The sequence below is a fragment of the Neodiprion virginianus genome, chromosome 7, assembly GCF_021901495.1.
Source record: "Neodiprion virginianus isolate iyNeoVirg1 chromosome 7, iyNeoVirg1.1, whole genome shotgun sequence".
NCBI classification, from domain to species: domain Eukaryota; kingdom Metazoa; phylum Arthropoda; class Insecta; order Hymenoptera; family Diprionidae; genus Neodiprion; species Neodiprion virginianus.
The window spans coordinates 2,783,015-2,795,408 of NC_060883.1; the positions used below are offsets into that span (position 1 = coordinate 2,783,015).

The window sequence follows — 12,394 nt, forward strand, 5'->3', positions numbered from 1 at the left end:
GTGACAAAAAGTTATCAAACTTCGTAATTTTCAAGCTTACGAGTTCATTATCAATTCATAATCATTTACATTTCAGTTCTATTCGTAATATTTCACTACTTTCACACATACATGTTACATGAACGGGAATATAACAACAAGCGCTTAGATTAGACAATATTGAGTTGACTCAAAGAAGTCTGTTGTTAGACTGAGGCTCGCTAGTGCGTCGCTGTTAATGACCAACATGACGTGTGTATACATTCGTGTGAATACGACAATATCTTTCTATGAGTAGATTCATTTTCGACGTACCGCTTATTTATACACGCTCTGTCATTTATATATGTATGGGACATTAGATGACATCACCATCAAGATTTCACATCGATGTCTCAGATTGGCTTTAAAATTTGCTGTATGAAAATACATGACAAAAAACGCAACCGCAATTTTTTTCAGAATTTTCTGACCCAGCATATCTGAAGTATGATTTAAAAACTTGGAAAACAACCCACTTTCTAAAATCTACGAAAGCCCGGGAAATGCTTATGAATTTTTTTTTTAAATTTGACACGTATTTGAAGTGGGAGATTTCATAACTTTAGAAGATAAGCAAGATAAATGATGAAAAAAAAATTATCAATATTATTAGATTGGATTTTTGTCATGAGAAGAAACATAGAAGGTCATTTGGGACGTTGAAGCATGGTGTTTTGTTTCTTCAAATTTTTCCATCTTCTGATAGGTGTTAAAACTTTTTTTTACATGTGGGCCGAAAAATTCCTATTCATCGATATTATGATGTGATTTTCTGTTCATACTTGTGTCAAAAATGCTATCCAATAATAAGAAATAATTGTTTTTTTTAGCATTTTTCTTACTTATCTTTTTAAGTTACGAAATGTTTATCTTCTAACAGGTGTCAAAATTTTTTTTTATACTCGATAAGATTTTCATGAATTTTTTTACAAAGTGGGGTGTTTTTCAAGTTTTTAAATCAGACTCCAAATAAGCTGGGACTAAAAAATTCTGAAGAAACTTGGCATTCTCATTTTTCAACACGTACTTTCATCTGAAAAATTTCAAATCCAATTTCAGATATCGACGTAGAATCTTGATCGAAACATCATGGAATGCCCCATATACATAATTTTGATGAGATTTAGTAATCCAGGTTACAAAAATCGCCAACAATTGAACGCAGGTTATCCGTCTTTCTTCGTGGATGAGGTGTGATGACGGTTGCACAACGAGAATCGAGATCAGCCTCGATTAGTGTAAGCAGAATTTCGTTAATAGCTTTGACTAAAAAGTGGACTCACTGTTACATATTCGCGTCAAATCGGAATACTTATCAAACTACCGACTTGCGTCAGCAAATGAAAATGCATTATGTAAACTGTAGTGATTAATCTAATTACGCTTCTTACTCTTCTCGACTGTCGGGTGACTCGCTAATCTAATACTTAAAATTACACACTTGTAAAAAATGAATACCGACAGAATTGATAAAATGACAAACATGGCGGAAAGAAACGCTATAATGTCCATATCCTGACGTTGGTACCACGGTTCGTCAGCGGTTGTGGAGTGCAGGTGTGGAGCACCTCTGTGTCTTATCACGTGTTCCGTCCACCAAACCGCGTTCTCAAGCATATCGTGAGGTTTGTCTTTGAGCAGGGAACGCAAGTTCAGCATCCTCTGCTTGTATCTTTAAAATAACAAAGGGTTCGTACATATAAATCATGGAGACAAATGGAAACATGGATAGGGAACTCGTGAAGTTTCAAGAATCTCACCCGTCGTCACCTGCGACAGTGCGTACCGCCTCAAAGAAATCTTTCTCGTTTATGTTAGTAATTTCCAGCATCTTGGCAACACCAACAGACACCATTTTCCTGACATTCATGTCCTGGTCACTCATAACCGGCAATCCGATCAAAGGAACACCGTTAGAAACGGCTTCTTCTGTACTCTGGAGTCCACCCTGGTATATAAATACCTTGATGTTTGGGTGAGCTATTGGAAATTATTGTGAATATTAATTTAGTAGTCTTATCCAACGGGGTTCAGTATATTTTTCTTACCGAGAACAGCCTGCTGTGGTGTCCACTTCAGGATAATCACGTTTTCCGGTAGATTTTTAAGCGTATCGTCTTCAAACTTCCAAATCACTTTGTAGGGAAGCTTCGAGAACGCGGTAACGATATCTTTCCGTGCTTTTTCGGGCAACATGTTGCTCTGGATGTTGGATCCAAGACTCATGTACACGAAACCTTGCGTGGCTTCATCCAAGACCTTCTTAAGATCCTGTCAAAATAATGAGAACAGTTTCATGGAACTATTCAAGAGTCTACCTGCTCAAAATAATTTTTATAAATGGAATTCTAAGATTATACCTTTGGCAATGGCTTTATCTTATCTGCGACGTGAAAGCCACCGATTTCAATAACCTTGGGCACGTTCGGCTTGGCAAAGGAAATCGGCCCTTGCTGATTAACGAATATCAAGCTGACATTCTTCTCCAAGTCGTGGAGGTCCGGAATATCAATTCCTAGATATTTCTCAGCGATTTTCTGGTATTTTGGCAAAATTACGGTCCTGTGATAGTGGATGAATCTCCAACTTTGGATGAAGTTGTCCAATCTTCTCCACGGTATCCATGATGACCCGGGAGACTTCATGTCCAGCTGCCAGTTCGACGGATCGGAATGCAATATTGGATTGCCGATCGCGTACTGCACGCTTGTTTGCAAACTTGCACTGACTATACCTTCGTTCAGAATTACAGAAATTTCGAGTTACGATTTTGTAACGGCTACAAAATAATTTTCATAAATCTGGCTCACTCACCAATCATCGGGGCCTTGAATCGTGCGGCGAATGACATAAATGCGGGAGTGATAAACATTTGCATCAATATTAAATCAAACTCCTCACCGCTGTTAGGATCGTACAGTTTCTTGAGCTCTGGGTGCTCGAATATCTGAACTGCATGCTTGCTCAGCATCGGTTCAAATACCTTTAGGAGCCCAAACCAGTCGACGTTTCCCCGCAGGTTTATGATATTTGGCAAAGTATCTTTGTCACTGTACTGAAAACTGATATCAATTTCCGTGTAGTTTTTCAGAGTTGGATCGTTGACCGGATTCGGTGTAACGACGACAAGTTCATGACCTCGTTTGTTCAGTTCCAGCATCAACTTCTGAAATACGACCTGATGACTTACAGAGGCTGTAGGAAGCACAGCCAATATTCTTGCCGCATCGCCGAAGTGCCAATCACTCGCTAATAGCGTAAACACGATGAAAATAACACGCCACGACATCTTCGCACTGACGACTTCACAGACTGAATCGCGTTCCTACCAAGATCTCGATCTGCCGATGCCTGCAATTATTATTATCACTTCTTAACATTAAATTGCTAGTAACAAGAGTTAGCCTTGGTTTTGATAACCGAGAGATTGTCTATCAGCGAGATATTGCAAATAGGTTCAACCATTGTATCTGATCGGTCAAATAGAGGATTCAATGTGAGACGACATATATTCAGTGTATGACGTGTAAGTACGGAGGCGTTATGCGTAGGGTCACTCTGTCGATAAAGAAACGGTCACTCATGACAACTTCGCGTTTTCTCTTTCTCGAACTGGGAATATTTGTACAAACATTGACAGGATTAAATTATTTGGTGTGTGAACGTCACATTTTTGAATTGAATGTTCCAGTGTGACGTGGTTGCTTCGATGCACTTTTCGAAGTAGAATAAAATGGTGTTAATCCGTTCGTTTTCCGGACCATTAGCTTGTATTACTCAACGACAATAAGTTGCCGTGAGAGGAGAGAAAGGGAAAGGAATAAGCAGAAAAAATCCAAAAATCTCTCTCTCTCTCTCTCTCTCTCTCTCTCTCTCTCTCTCTCTCTGTTTGTCTCTTAGCTTTTCTATACACCATTTTCTCAGCCTGTTTTACCACGGTAAAAATTCTCGCTCGTATCCCGGCTGATCTTGCGATGATGGTAAGGCTGAATTTATGTGTGTGAGTGGGCTGGTATACCGTTGAAAGGGATGATTAATGACTGGAATATTGAATCGAGGGAGGCCCGACTTCCAATGGTGACTTTGTACACCATTATATACTCCTCCTGCCTTTTCGAATTTTCGTACAAACATAAAAAGAAACCGACGTGCTGTACGATCGGCTTAACACGAATTTCATTCAGAGCTGATCCATGGTTCGGTTTGACTCAGTCTTTCAACCTCTCGCTAACTGATCCTTTGGCATAATTGCGAAAATGCAAGTCACAGTTTCATTAATTACACTTTGCTCCACCGTGTCCAGTCCAATTAAAAACATCACAATTCCATTCGTGTAACCTGGTAACTATTGATTTTCCCATCATCTGTTGAAGACTTCGGTGATTAAAGGATCCGGAGCAGAAGATCCAGAGCAAAAATTGCAAAACAAACAAACGTTGTCATGAACGGGTCTAATTAATGTTGACTCGTTGCGCAACGGCGAAATACCTCGGGACTGGTAACATTCCGCTCGCGAATAAATCCCGATGCTTTGATTGTTCTGACGACGCCTATTTGTGAAAAAGTCACTGACAATAATAATAAAGAATATTTAAAGATTTCGGTATATATTACAGTGCATTAAAGTCTGTCGTTACACAATCTGAGTGAAAAAAAGATCTGCCACTGTGTTCAAAGCTTTCGATAAAGTTAATACAACGCCCCAGTATCCATGATCTATGATATTTTTCGCTTCTTTCTCGATACTAGCAAACTTGTAGCATTAAACAGTGTCTAATTTTTACAGAACTCAAGAACTCGGATGAATTATAAAGGTCTTCGATGTGGGAACACCTAACACACTGATGACCAGAGCCAACAACATTTGGGTAAGTGACAAACCTCTTTCAATACCAAGTCGAACTTTTTTCGCTGGCCAGTCTGCTATATCAACGAATTGAAAATTAAGAATCTTACCTCGTACCATGTGCAACGGTACTTAGCGCATCCAGTAGATCATCCGTGGTGACACTATTTTATTCACGTTCACGTCTTGGTCTCTCATTACCGGCAACGCGACCAGAGGCACACCGCGCGATACGGCTTCTTCCGTACTCTGGAGTCCACCCTGGTACACGAATAGCTTGATGTTGGGATGAGCTATGAAATTTTTCGGCCCATATTATAATGAGCGTTCATTTTCATCCATATGTCAAAAATGCAATCGAATAATATGAAGTTTTTGTTTTTGTTTCATCATATTTATTATTTATCCTTCAAAATTTATGAAATCTCCATCTTTCAATAGGTGTCACCATTTTTTAAAAATATTTTATACAAATTTTCTAAATTTTTACAGATTTTAGGAAGTGGTTTTTTTTCACGTTTTTCACGTTTTCATACCTCAGAAATGCTGGGACTAAAACATTCTGAAGAAAATTGGCATTTTAATTTTTAGTCACGTACTTTCACATAAAAAAACTTGAAATCCAATTTGAGATATCGACATAGAATCTTGATCGAAACATCATGGAATGCCCCAAATATATTCATTTTGATGAGATTCAGTAATCCTGGCTACAAAAATTGCCAAAAATTGAACTTAAGTTATCCTTCTTACTTCGTGGATGAGGTGTGATGACGTTTGCACAACGAGCATCAAGATCAGTCTCAGTCAACTTCAGCAGAATTCGTTAATAGCTTTGAATGGAAAGTGAACTTACTGTTTCATATTCGCGTTACAGCGGAATATTTATCAAACTACCGACTTGCGTCAGCAAATGAAAATGCATTATGTAAACTGTAGCGATTAATCTAATTCCGCTTCTTACTTTTCTCGACTGTCGGGTCACTGTCTATTCTAAGACTATAAATTACATACTTATATAAAATAAATAGCGATAGGATTGATAAAATGACAAACGTGGCGGAAAGAAATGCTACTATGTCCATGTCCTGACGCTGATACCACGGCTGGTCAGCGGTTGTGGAGTGTAGGTATGGAGCACCTCTGTGTCTTATCACGTGTTCCGTCCACCAAACCGCGTTCTCAAGCATATCGTAAGGTTTGTCCTTAAGCAGGGAACGCAAATTCAGCATCCTCTGCTTGTATCTTTAAAATAACAAAGGGTTCGTACATATAAATCATGGAGGAAAATGAGAACATTGATAGGGAACTCGTGAAGCCTCAAGAATCTTACCGGTCGTCACCTGCAACAGTGCGTACCGCCTCAAAGAAATCTTTCTCGTTTATGTTAGTAATTTCCAGCTTCTTAGCAACACCAACAGACTCCATTTTCCTGACATTCATGTCCTGGTCACTCATAACCGGCAATCCGATCAAAGGAACACCGTTTGTAACGGCTTCTTCTGTACTCTGAAGTCCACCCTGGTATATAAATACCTTGATGTTTGGGTGAGCTATTGGAAATAATTGAGTATATTAATTTAGTAATCTTATCCAACCGGGTTCCGTATATTTTTCTTACCGAGAACAGCCTGCTGTGGTGTCCATTTCAGGATAATCACGTTTTCCGGTATATTTGTAAGCGTATCGTCTTCAAACTTCCAAATCACTTTGTAGGGAAGCTTCGAGAACGCAGTGACGATATCTTTCCGTGCTTTTTCGGGTAGCATTTTGCTATGGACGTTTGATCCAAGACTCATGTACACGAAACCCTGCGTAGCTTCGTCCAAGACCTTCTTAAGATCCTGTCAAAATAATGAGAACAGTTTCATGAAACTATGCAAGAGTATATCCACTCAAAATAATTTAGATGAATGGAATTCTAAGATTATACCTTTGGCAATGGCTTTATCTTATTTGTGACGTGAAAGCCACCAATGTCAATAACCTTCGGTACGTTCGGCTTGGCAAAAGAAATCGGCCCCTGCTGATTGACGAATATCAAGCTGATATTCTTCTCCAAGTCGTGGAGGTCCGGAATATCAATTCCTAGATATTTCTCAGCGATTTTCTGCTGTTTTGGCAAATACACGGTCCTGTGATAGTGGATGAATCTCCAACTTTGGATGAAGTTGTCCAATCTTCTCCACGGTATCCATGATGACTCGGGGAACTTCATATCCAGCTGCCAGTTTGACGGATCGGAATGCAATATTGGATTGCCGATCGCGTACTGCATGGATGTTTGCAGACTCGCACTGTGGATACCTTTGATCAAAATTACAGAGATTTCGATTTCAATCAAGGTTAGGATTTGATATCGGAGATATAAATTTGAAAATCAGGTGAATTCGAAAAATTAACGACGGAGCCAGGAATCGAACCTGGTATCTAGAGATGCTTGACCGGAGCCTTACTCCACTAGACCTCCTAGCCGCCCCGACTCTCTTGTCGTTAATTCCTCTCATCACCAGCAAGTTCAAATTTGTTTTTTTGTGCTTGGTATGTGTGAACAGAAAGTTTTCGTCTCTTTCGTTAGGATTTTATAACGGATACAAAGTAATTACCATAAACCTGACTCACTCACCAATCATTGGGGCCTTGAATCGTGCGGCGAATGACATGAAGGCGGGGGTGAAAAACATTTGCATCAATATTAAATCGAACTTCTCGCCGCTGTTAGGATGGTACAGTTTCTTGAGATCTGGCTGCTCGAATATCTTAGTTACTTGCCTGGTTATCATCGGTACTTGAACCTTCAACCACCCAAACCAGTCGACTTTTCCTCGCATGCCTATTATATTTGGCAAACTATCTTTGTCATTGTACTGGAAACTGACATCAATTTCCGTGTAGTTTTTCAGAGTTGGATCGTTGACCGGATCCGGTGTAACCACGACAAGTTCATGACCTCGTTTGTTCAGTTCCAGTGTCAGCTTCCGAAATACGATCTGATGACTTATAGAGGCTGTAGGAAACACAGCCAATATTCTCGCTGCGTCGCCGAAGTGCCAATCACTCGCTAATAGCATAAAGACGATGAAAATAACACGGCACGACATCTTCGCACTAATGAATTCACAGACTGAATCGCGTTCCTCTCAAGATCTCGATCTCCCGAAACCAGCAGCTACTACTATCACTCCCACAACCCAAATTGCTGGTAACATCAGTTAGCCTTGTTTTATAATAGCCGAGGGATTTTCTATCAGCGAGATATTGCAAATAGGTACAGCCCTCCTATCTGAACATCCAAATAGAAGATTTAGAGTGAGATGGCATATATTCAGTGTATGAGATAAGTACGGAGACGTTATGCGTAGGGTCGCTCTGTACACACACTGTAGATAAAAAAAAAAAAATACGCTCACGCATTACAACTTCGCGTTTACTCTTTAGCAAACAGGGATTATTTATACAAACATTGACAGGATCCAATGATTTGGTGAGTGAAGGTCGGAGTTTTGGATTGCAATTTCCAGTGTTACGTGGTTACTTCGATGCACTTTTCGAAGCAGATTAAAATGGTGTTAATCGATTCATTTTTCCGGACCATTGGCTTGTTTTACTCAATGTCAATAAATCGTCATGAGATGAAAACGACGATATCGTTGAGGGACGTGAAGATGCACGTTATATGGGGTTGAATTTCGTCAATAGTAGGGGGATTAAACCGGGCGACACTGCAGGACTCGAGAGGTAGATAAATAGTGAAAGGAAAAGAAATAAGCAGAGAAAATCCAAAGATAAATGCCTTATAAAAACTTCTCTTTCGCCCTGTTCCCTACGAGGAAGTTCTGACTTCCAATAGTGACTTTGTACGCCATTATATACTCCTCCTGTCTTTTCGAATTTCCGTACAAACTTAAAAAAATAAATAAATTGACGTCCTGTGCGATCGGCTTGGCACGAATTTCATTCAGGGCTGATCCATGGTTCGGTTTTAGTCAGTCTTTCAACCTACCGCCAACTGATCATTTGGCAAAATTGAAAGAATGCAAGTCACAGTTTCAGTAATTACACTCTGCTTTACCGTGTCCAGTCCAATCAAAAACATCACAATTCCATTCGTGTCACCTGGTAACTGTTGACTTTTCCATCATTTGTTGAAGACTTTGGTGATTAAAGGATCCAGAGTAAAAATTGCTAAACGAACAGACGTTGTCATGAACGGGTCTAATTATTGTTGACTCGTTGCGCAACGCCGAAATACCTCGGGACTGGTAACATTCCGCTGGCGAATAAATCCCGATGTTTTGATTGTTCTGACGACGCCTATTTGTGAAAAAGTCACTGACAATAATGATAAAGAATATTTAAAAATTTCGGTATATATTACAGCGCATTAAAGTCTGTCGTTACACAATCTGAGCGAAAAAAAGATCTGCCACTGTGTTCAAGGCCTTCGATAAAGTTAATAAAACGCCCCAGTATCCATTATCTATGATATTTTTCGCTTCTTTCTCGATACTCCAAACTTGTAGCATTAAACAGTGTCTAATTTGTACAGGACTGAAGAACTCGGTGAATTATAATGGTCTTTGATGTCGGAACGACTAACAGACTGATGACCAGAGCCAACAAGATTTGGGTAAGTGACAAATCTCTTTCAATACCAAGTCAAACCTTTCCCGCTGGTCAGACTCAGCTATTTTTCAACCAAATTTTTAATGATGCGTACGTTGACGATAGAGTGCAACGCAGTCTCGAGAAACGCCGATGCAGCGACAATAAGAGACGGTGACATCTTGATACAGGTAAAGTCACACACTCGATAGAGCTTGTTTCAAGAGTCTAATTCGTATGGGTCTCAAGTCTTGCGTTATGGACGATCACCCAATGCCAACGTACATATATTCATACGTAAATGAGAGACAATGAGCTTTTCATCAGTAGGAAAAAATGGTATCGGTACGGATACGTTATTTACGATTAGCGTACAATGGATAGGGGCTGATTCCGAAATTCGTGGGATCATAAAACTGGTTACTTCCTTCAACTTGATACAATCGAGTAAATATTTTGCTATCAAAGTCGACTTACGCAACTCAAGATAAGAGTATACTGGACAGATATAATCGATTTATTACTACTAAAGATTTATTTGATGAAATTAATGACGTGGAATCGTGAAATTGGAACCTCAATATTGATTATAAAAGTGGTTCAAGTCATCGTAAGCGTGGATTGCAAGATGAGGCTAATTTCTTTTCTCTTTCTTGTTAACTGGCCGGTACCTGAAGGCTTTGGTATTGTAAATAATACATTTGTAGGTTATTAGTAATACCAATATTAAAATTGTAACGAATGTAGCGGAAAGAAACGCTATTATATCCATGTCCTGACGTTGGTACCACGGATCGTTCGCGGTTGTGGAAAGGAGGTGTGGAGCGCCTCTGTGGCGTATCACGTGTTCCGTCCACCAAATCGCATTCTCGAGTGTATCGTAAGGTCTGTCTTTGATCAGGAAGCGTAAACTCAACATCCTCTGTTTGTAACTGAAATATGAATGTGAACGGTAATGTGTGTTTAGGAGAGGTTGCGCACTCAAAGCCAAGATCATCTCACCTGTCGTCAAGTGCAACGGAACGTATTGCGAGCAGAATATCGTCTGCATTCGTGTCAGTGATCTCTATGCTCTTGGCAACGCCAAGAGATACCATTTTTTTTACATTCGTATCTTGATCACCCATGATTGGTATCCCGACCAAAGGAACACCGTGTGAAATTGCCTCTTCTGTACTCTGGAGTCCACCTTGGTAGATGAAGAGTTTGATGTTCGGATGAGCTAGGCAGACGTGATTGAGAATTAAAATCATGGCGAGATCTATCAATCTTACATTGTGCCTGTTACAGAAGGCGTTCATTCGTCCAATCCGCAGTGAATTTCAGTACCCAGAATTGCCTGTTGCGGCGCCCACTTCAGGATAATCACGTTGTCCGGTTTGCCTTTGAGCTGGTCATCCTCAAACTTCCATATCACCTTGTAAGGAAGCTTTGAAAACGCGGTTATGAAAGCGTCTCGTGTTTTCTCCGACAACATGTTGCTTTTGACGTTTGATCCGAGACTCATGTAAATGAAACCTTGGGTAGCTTCGTCCAGAGTCTTCTGAAGATCCTGTAATAGGAAATGAAAACACCGTATCGTTAATGAGAATCGTTGGTTCATCCACATTTTTGTGAAAAAAAAAACAGCAACTATTCCATACTGTAGGCAGAGGTTTTATCGTGTCTGGCACGTGCATGCCGCCGATTTCGATAACATTCGGTACGCTCGGCTTAGCAAAAGATATCGGTCCCTGCTGATTGACAAAAATCAAACTAATGTTCTTCTCCAAATCGGCTAGATTGGATACACCAGTCCCGAGAAACTTCTCTGCCATTTCCTGTTGATTTGACAAAACTACAGTCCTCATATAGTGAATATGTTTCCAGCATTTCACGAAGTTCTTCAACCGTTCCCACAGCATCCACGATGCTCCAGCCGTCTCTGTTATTCCCCAGTTCGATGGGTGTGATGACAGTATAGGATTGCCGATTCCATATTCCAAATGTATCTGCAAAGTCGTGCTCGCAATGCCTGCCATAAGCATATACGCTTACAGAAAGTTCAATTTTCGAAAGGTCATTCGGACCAAGTTACTTACCGATCACAGGAGCCTTGAATCGCTCACCAAGAGCCAAGTAGATGGGTGTAATGAATATCTCCATCAATATCAAGTCGAACTTTTCACCACTGTTCGGTTCGTACAATTTCTTCAACTCCGGATGCCCGAAAACTTGAGCGATCTGAGGGCGCATCTTTGGCTCATTTGCTAAAACCATATCGAACCAGTCAAATTTCCCCCGGTAATCAACTATGTTACCTATCAAGGTCACTTTCTCGTAAAGAAAGCTGATGTCTATCTCGGTGTAATTCTTCAAAGTTGGATCTCTGACCGGGTCCGTTGTCAAGACGACGAGTTCGTGGCCTCGTTTGTTCAATTCTAACGTCAGCTTACGGAACACGATTTGATGGCTTATCGAGGCGGTTGGAAATAGGCCCAATATTCTCGCGCCATCACCGCAATGGTAACAGCTTACCAAAATCGCGAAAACAACAAACACGTTACACTGCGACGTCATCACACTTCTGATACCAAACTCGGAGACTCACTTCGCTGAGTTGCCAACGTAACTGAGCAAATTATTATCCGGATGATGGATAGACCGTCAAATCTCGGCCGTAAAGTGGGAGACGCAAGTGAAGTAGCTTATCCAGTCGACTTGGATTCGCATACGTTAGTTCTACATTTAGGAATTACTGAACCGTGCATTCCGAGTATGCGAGATAACCTCGATTGTTAGTGAGCCGATAACAAAGACGTCTTTAAGCCCGTTGAAAAATAATGCAGACACAAATTAGGATATAAAGTGAAGTGACCATTAGTACGATTTTATCTGATCGAGACTATTACCAACTTGTTAGTTCTGAATTACAGTGACTTC

The 12,394-nt window shown here is 40.3% G+C and overlaps 2 protein-coding genes across 2 annotated transcripts; both read right to left on the reverse strand.

Moving 5' to 3' along the window:
- Window positions 1-24: 24 nt before the first annotated feature.
- LOC124309014 (uncharacterized) lies at window positions 25-12,110 on the reverse strand. Its single transcript, XM_046772231.1, has 17 exons — window positions 11,554-12,110; window positions 11,116-11,486; window positions 10,802-11,024; window positions 10,475-10,694; window positions 10,108-10,404; window positions 7,494-7,975; window positions 6,801-7,174; window positions 6,489-6,711; window positions 6,201-6,420; window positions 5,924-6,112; window positions 5,832-5,866; window positions 5,069-5,160; window positions 2,836-3,346; window positions 2,382-2,755; window positions 2,070-2,292; window positions 1,782-2,001; window positions 25-1,693 (listed from the first exon to the last, which is right to left on the reverse strand). Exons 1-17 carry the CDS (start codon window positions 12,029-12,031, stop codon window positions 1,396-1,398), a joined length of 4,830 nt encoding a protein of 1,609 aa, XP_046628187.1. The 5' UTR covers window positions 12,032-12,110; the 3' UTR covers window positions 25-1,395.
- LOC124309514 (UDP-glycosyltransferase UGT5-like) lies at window positions 5,240-8,120 on the reverse strand. Its single transcript, XM_046773186.1, has 5 exons — window positions 7,494-8,120; window positions 6,801-7,174; window positions 6,489-6,711; window positions 6,201-6,420; window positions 5,240-6,112 (listed from the first exon to the last, which is right to left on the reverse strand). The coding sequence occupies exons 1-5, from the start codon at window positions 7,966-7,968 to the stop codon at window positions 5,815-5,817; spliced, it is 1,590 nt and encodes a 529-aa protein (XP_046629142.1). The 5' UTR covers window positions 7,969-8,120; the 3' UTR covers window positions 5,240-5,814.
- Window positions 12,111-12,394: the final 284 nt, after the last annotated feature.

Excerpts from the sequence above, each read along its gene's own strand:
- LOC124309514 (XM_046773186.1), bottom strand. The coding sequence starts at position 7,968 with ATGTCGTGCCGTGTTATTTTCATCGTCTTTATGCTATTAGCGAGTGAT. Across the intron at positions 7,175-7,493 it reads ATTCAAGGCCCCAATGATTG|GTATCCACAGTGCGAGTCTG; the intron begins GTGAGTGAGTCA and ends TTTTGATCAAAG. Across the intron at positions 6,712-6,800 it reads AGATAAAGCCATTGCCAAAG|GATCTTAAGAAGGTCTTGGA; the intron begins GTATAATCTTAG and ends TTATTTTGACAG.
- LOC124309014 (XM_046772231.1), bottom strand. The coding sequence starts at position 12,031 with ATGACGTCGCAGTGTAACGTGTTTGTTGTTTTCGCGATTTTGGTAAGC. Across the intron at positions 11,025-11,115 it reads CGATAAAACCTCTGCCTACA|GATCTTCAGAAGACTCTGGA; the intron begins GTATGGAATAGT and ends TTCCTATTACAG. Across the intron at positions 6,421-6,488 it reads ACCACAGCAGGCTGTTCTCG|CTCACCCAAACATCAAGGTA; the intron begins GTAAGAAAAATA and ends TATTTCCAATAG.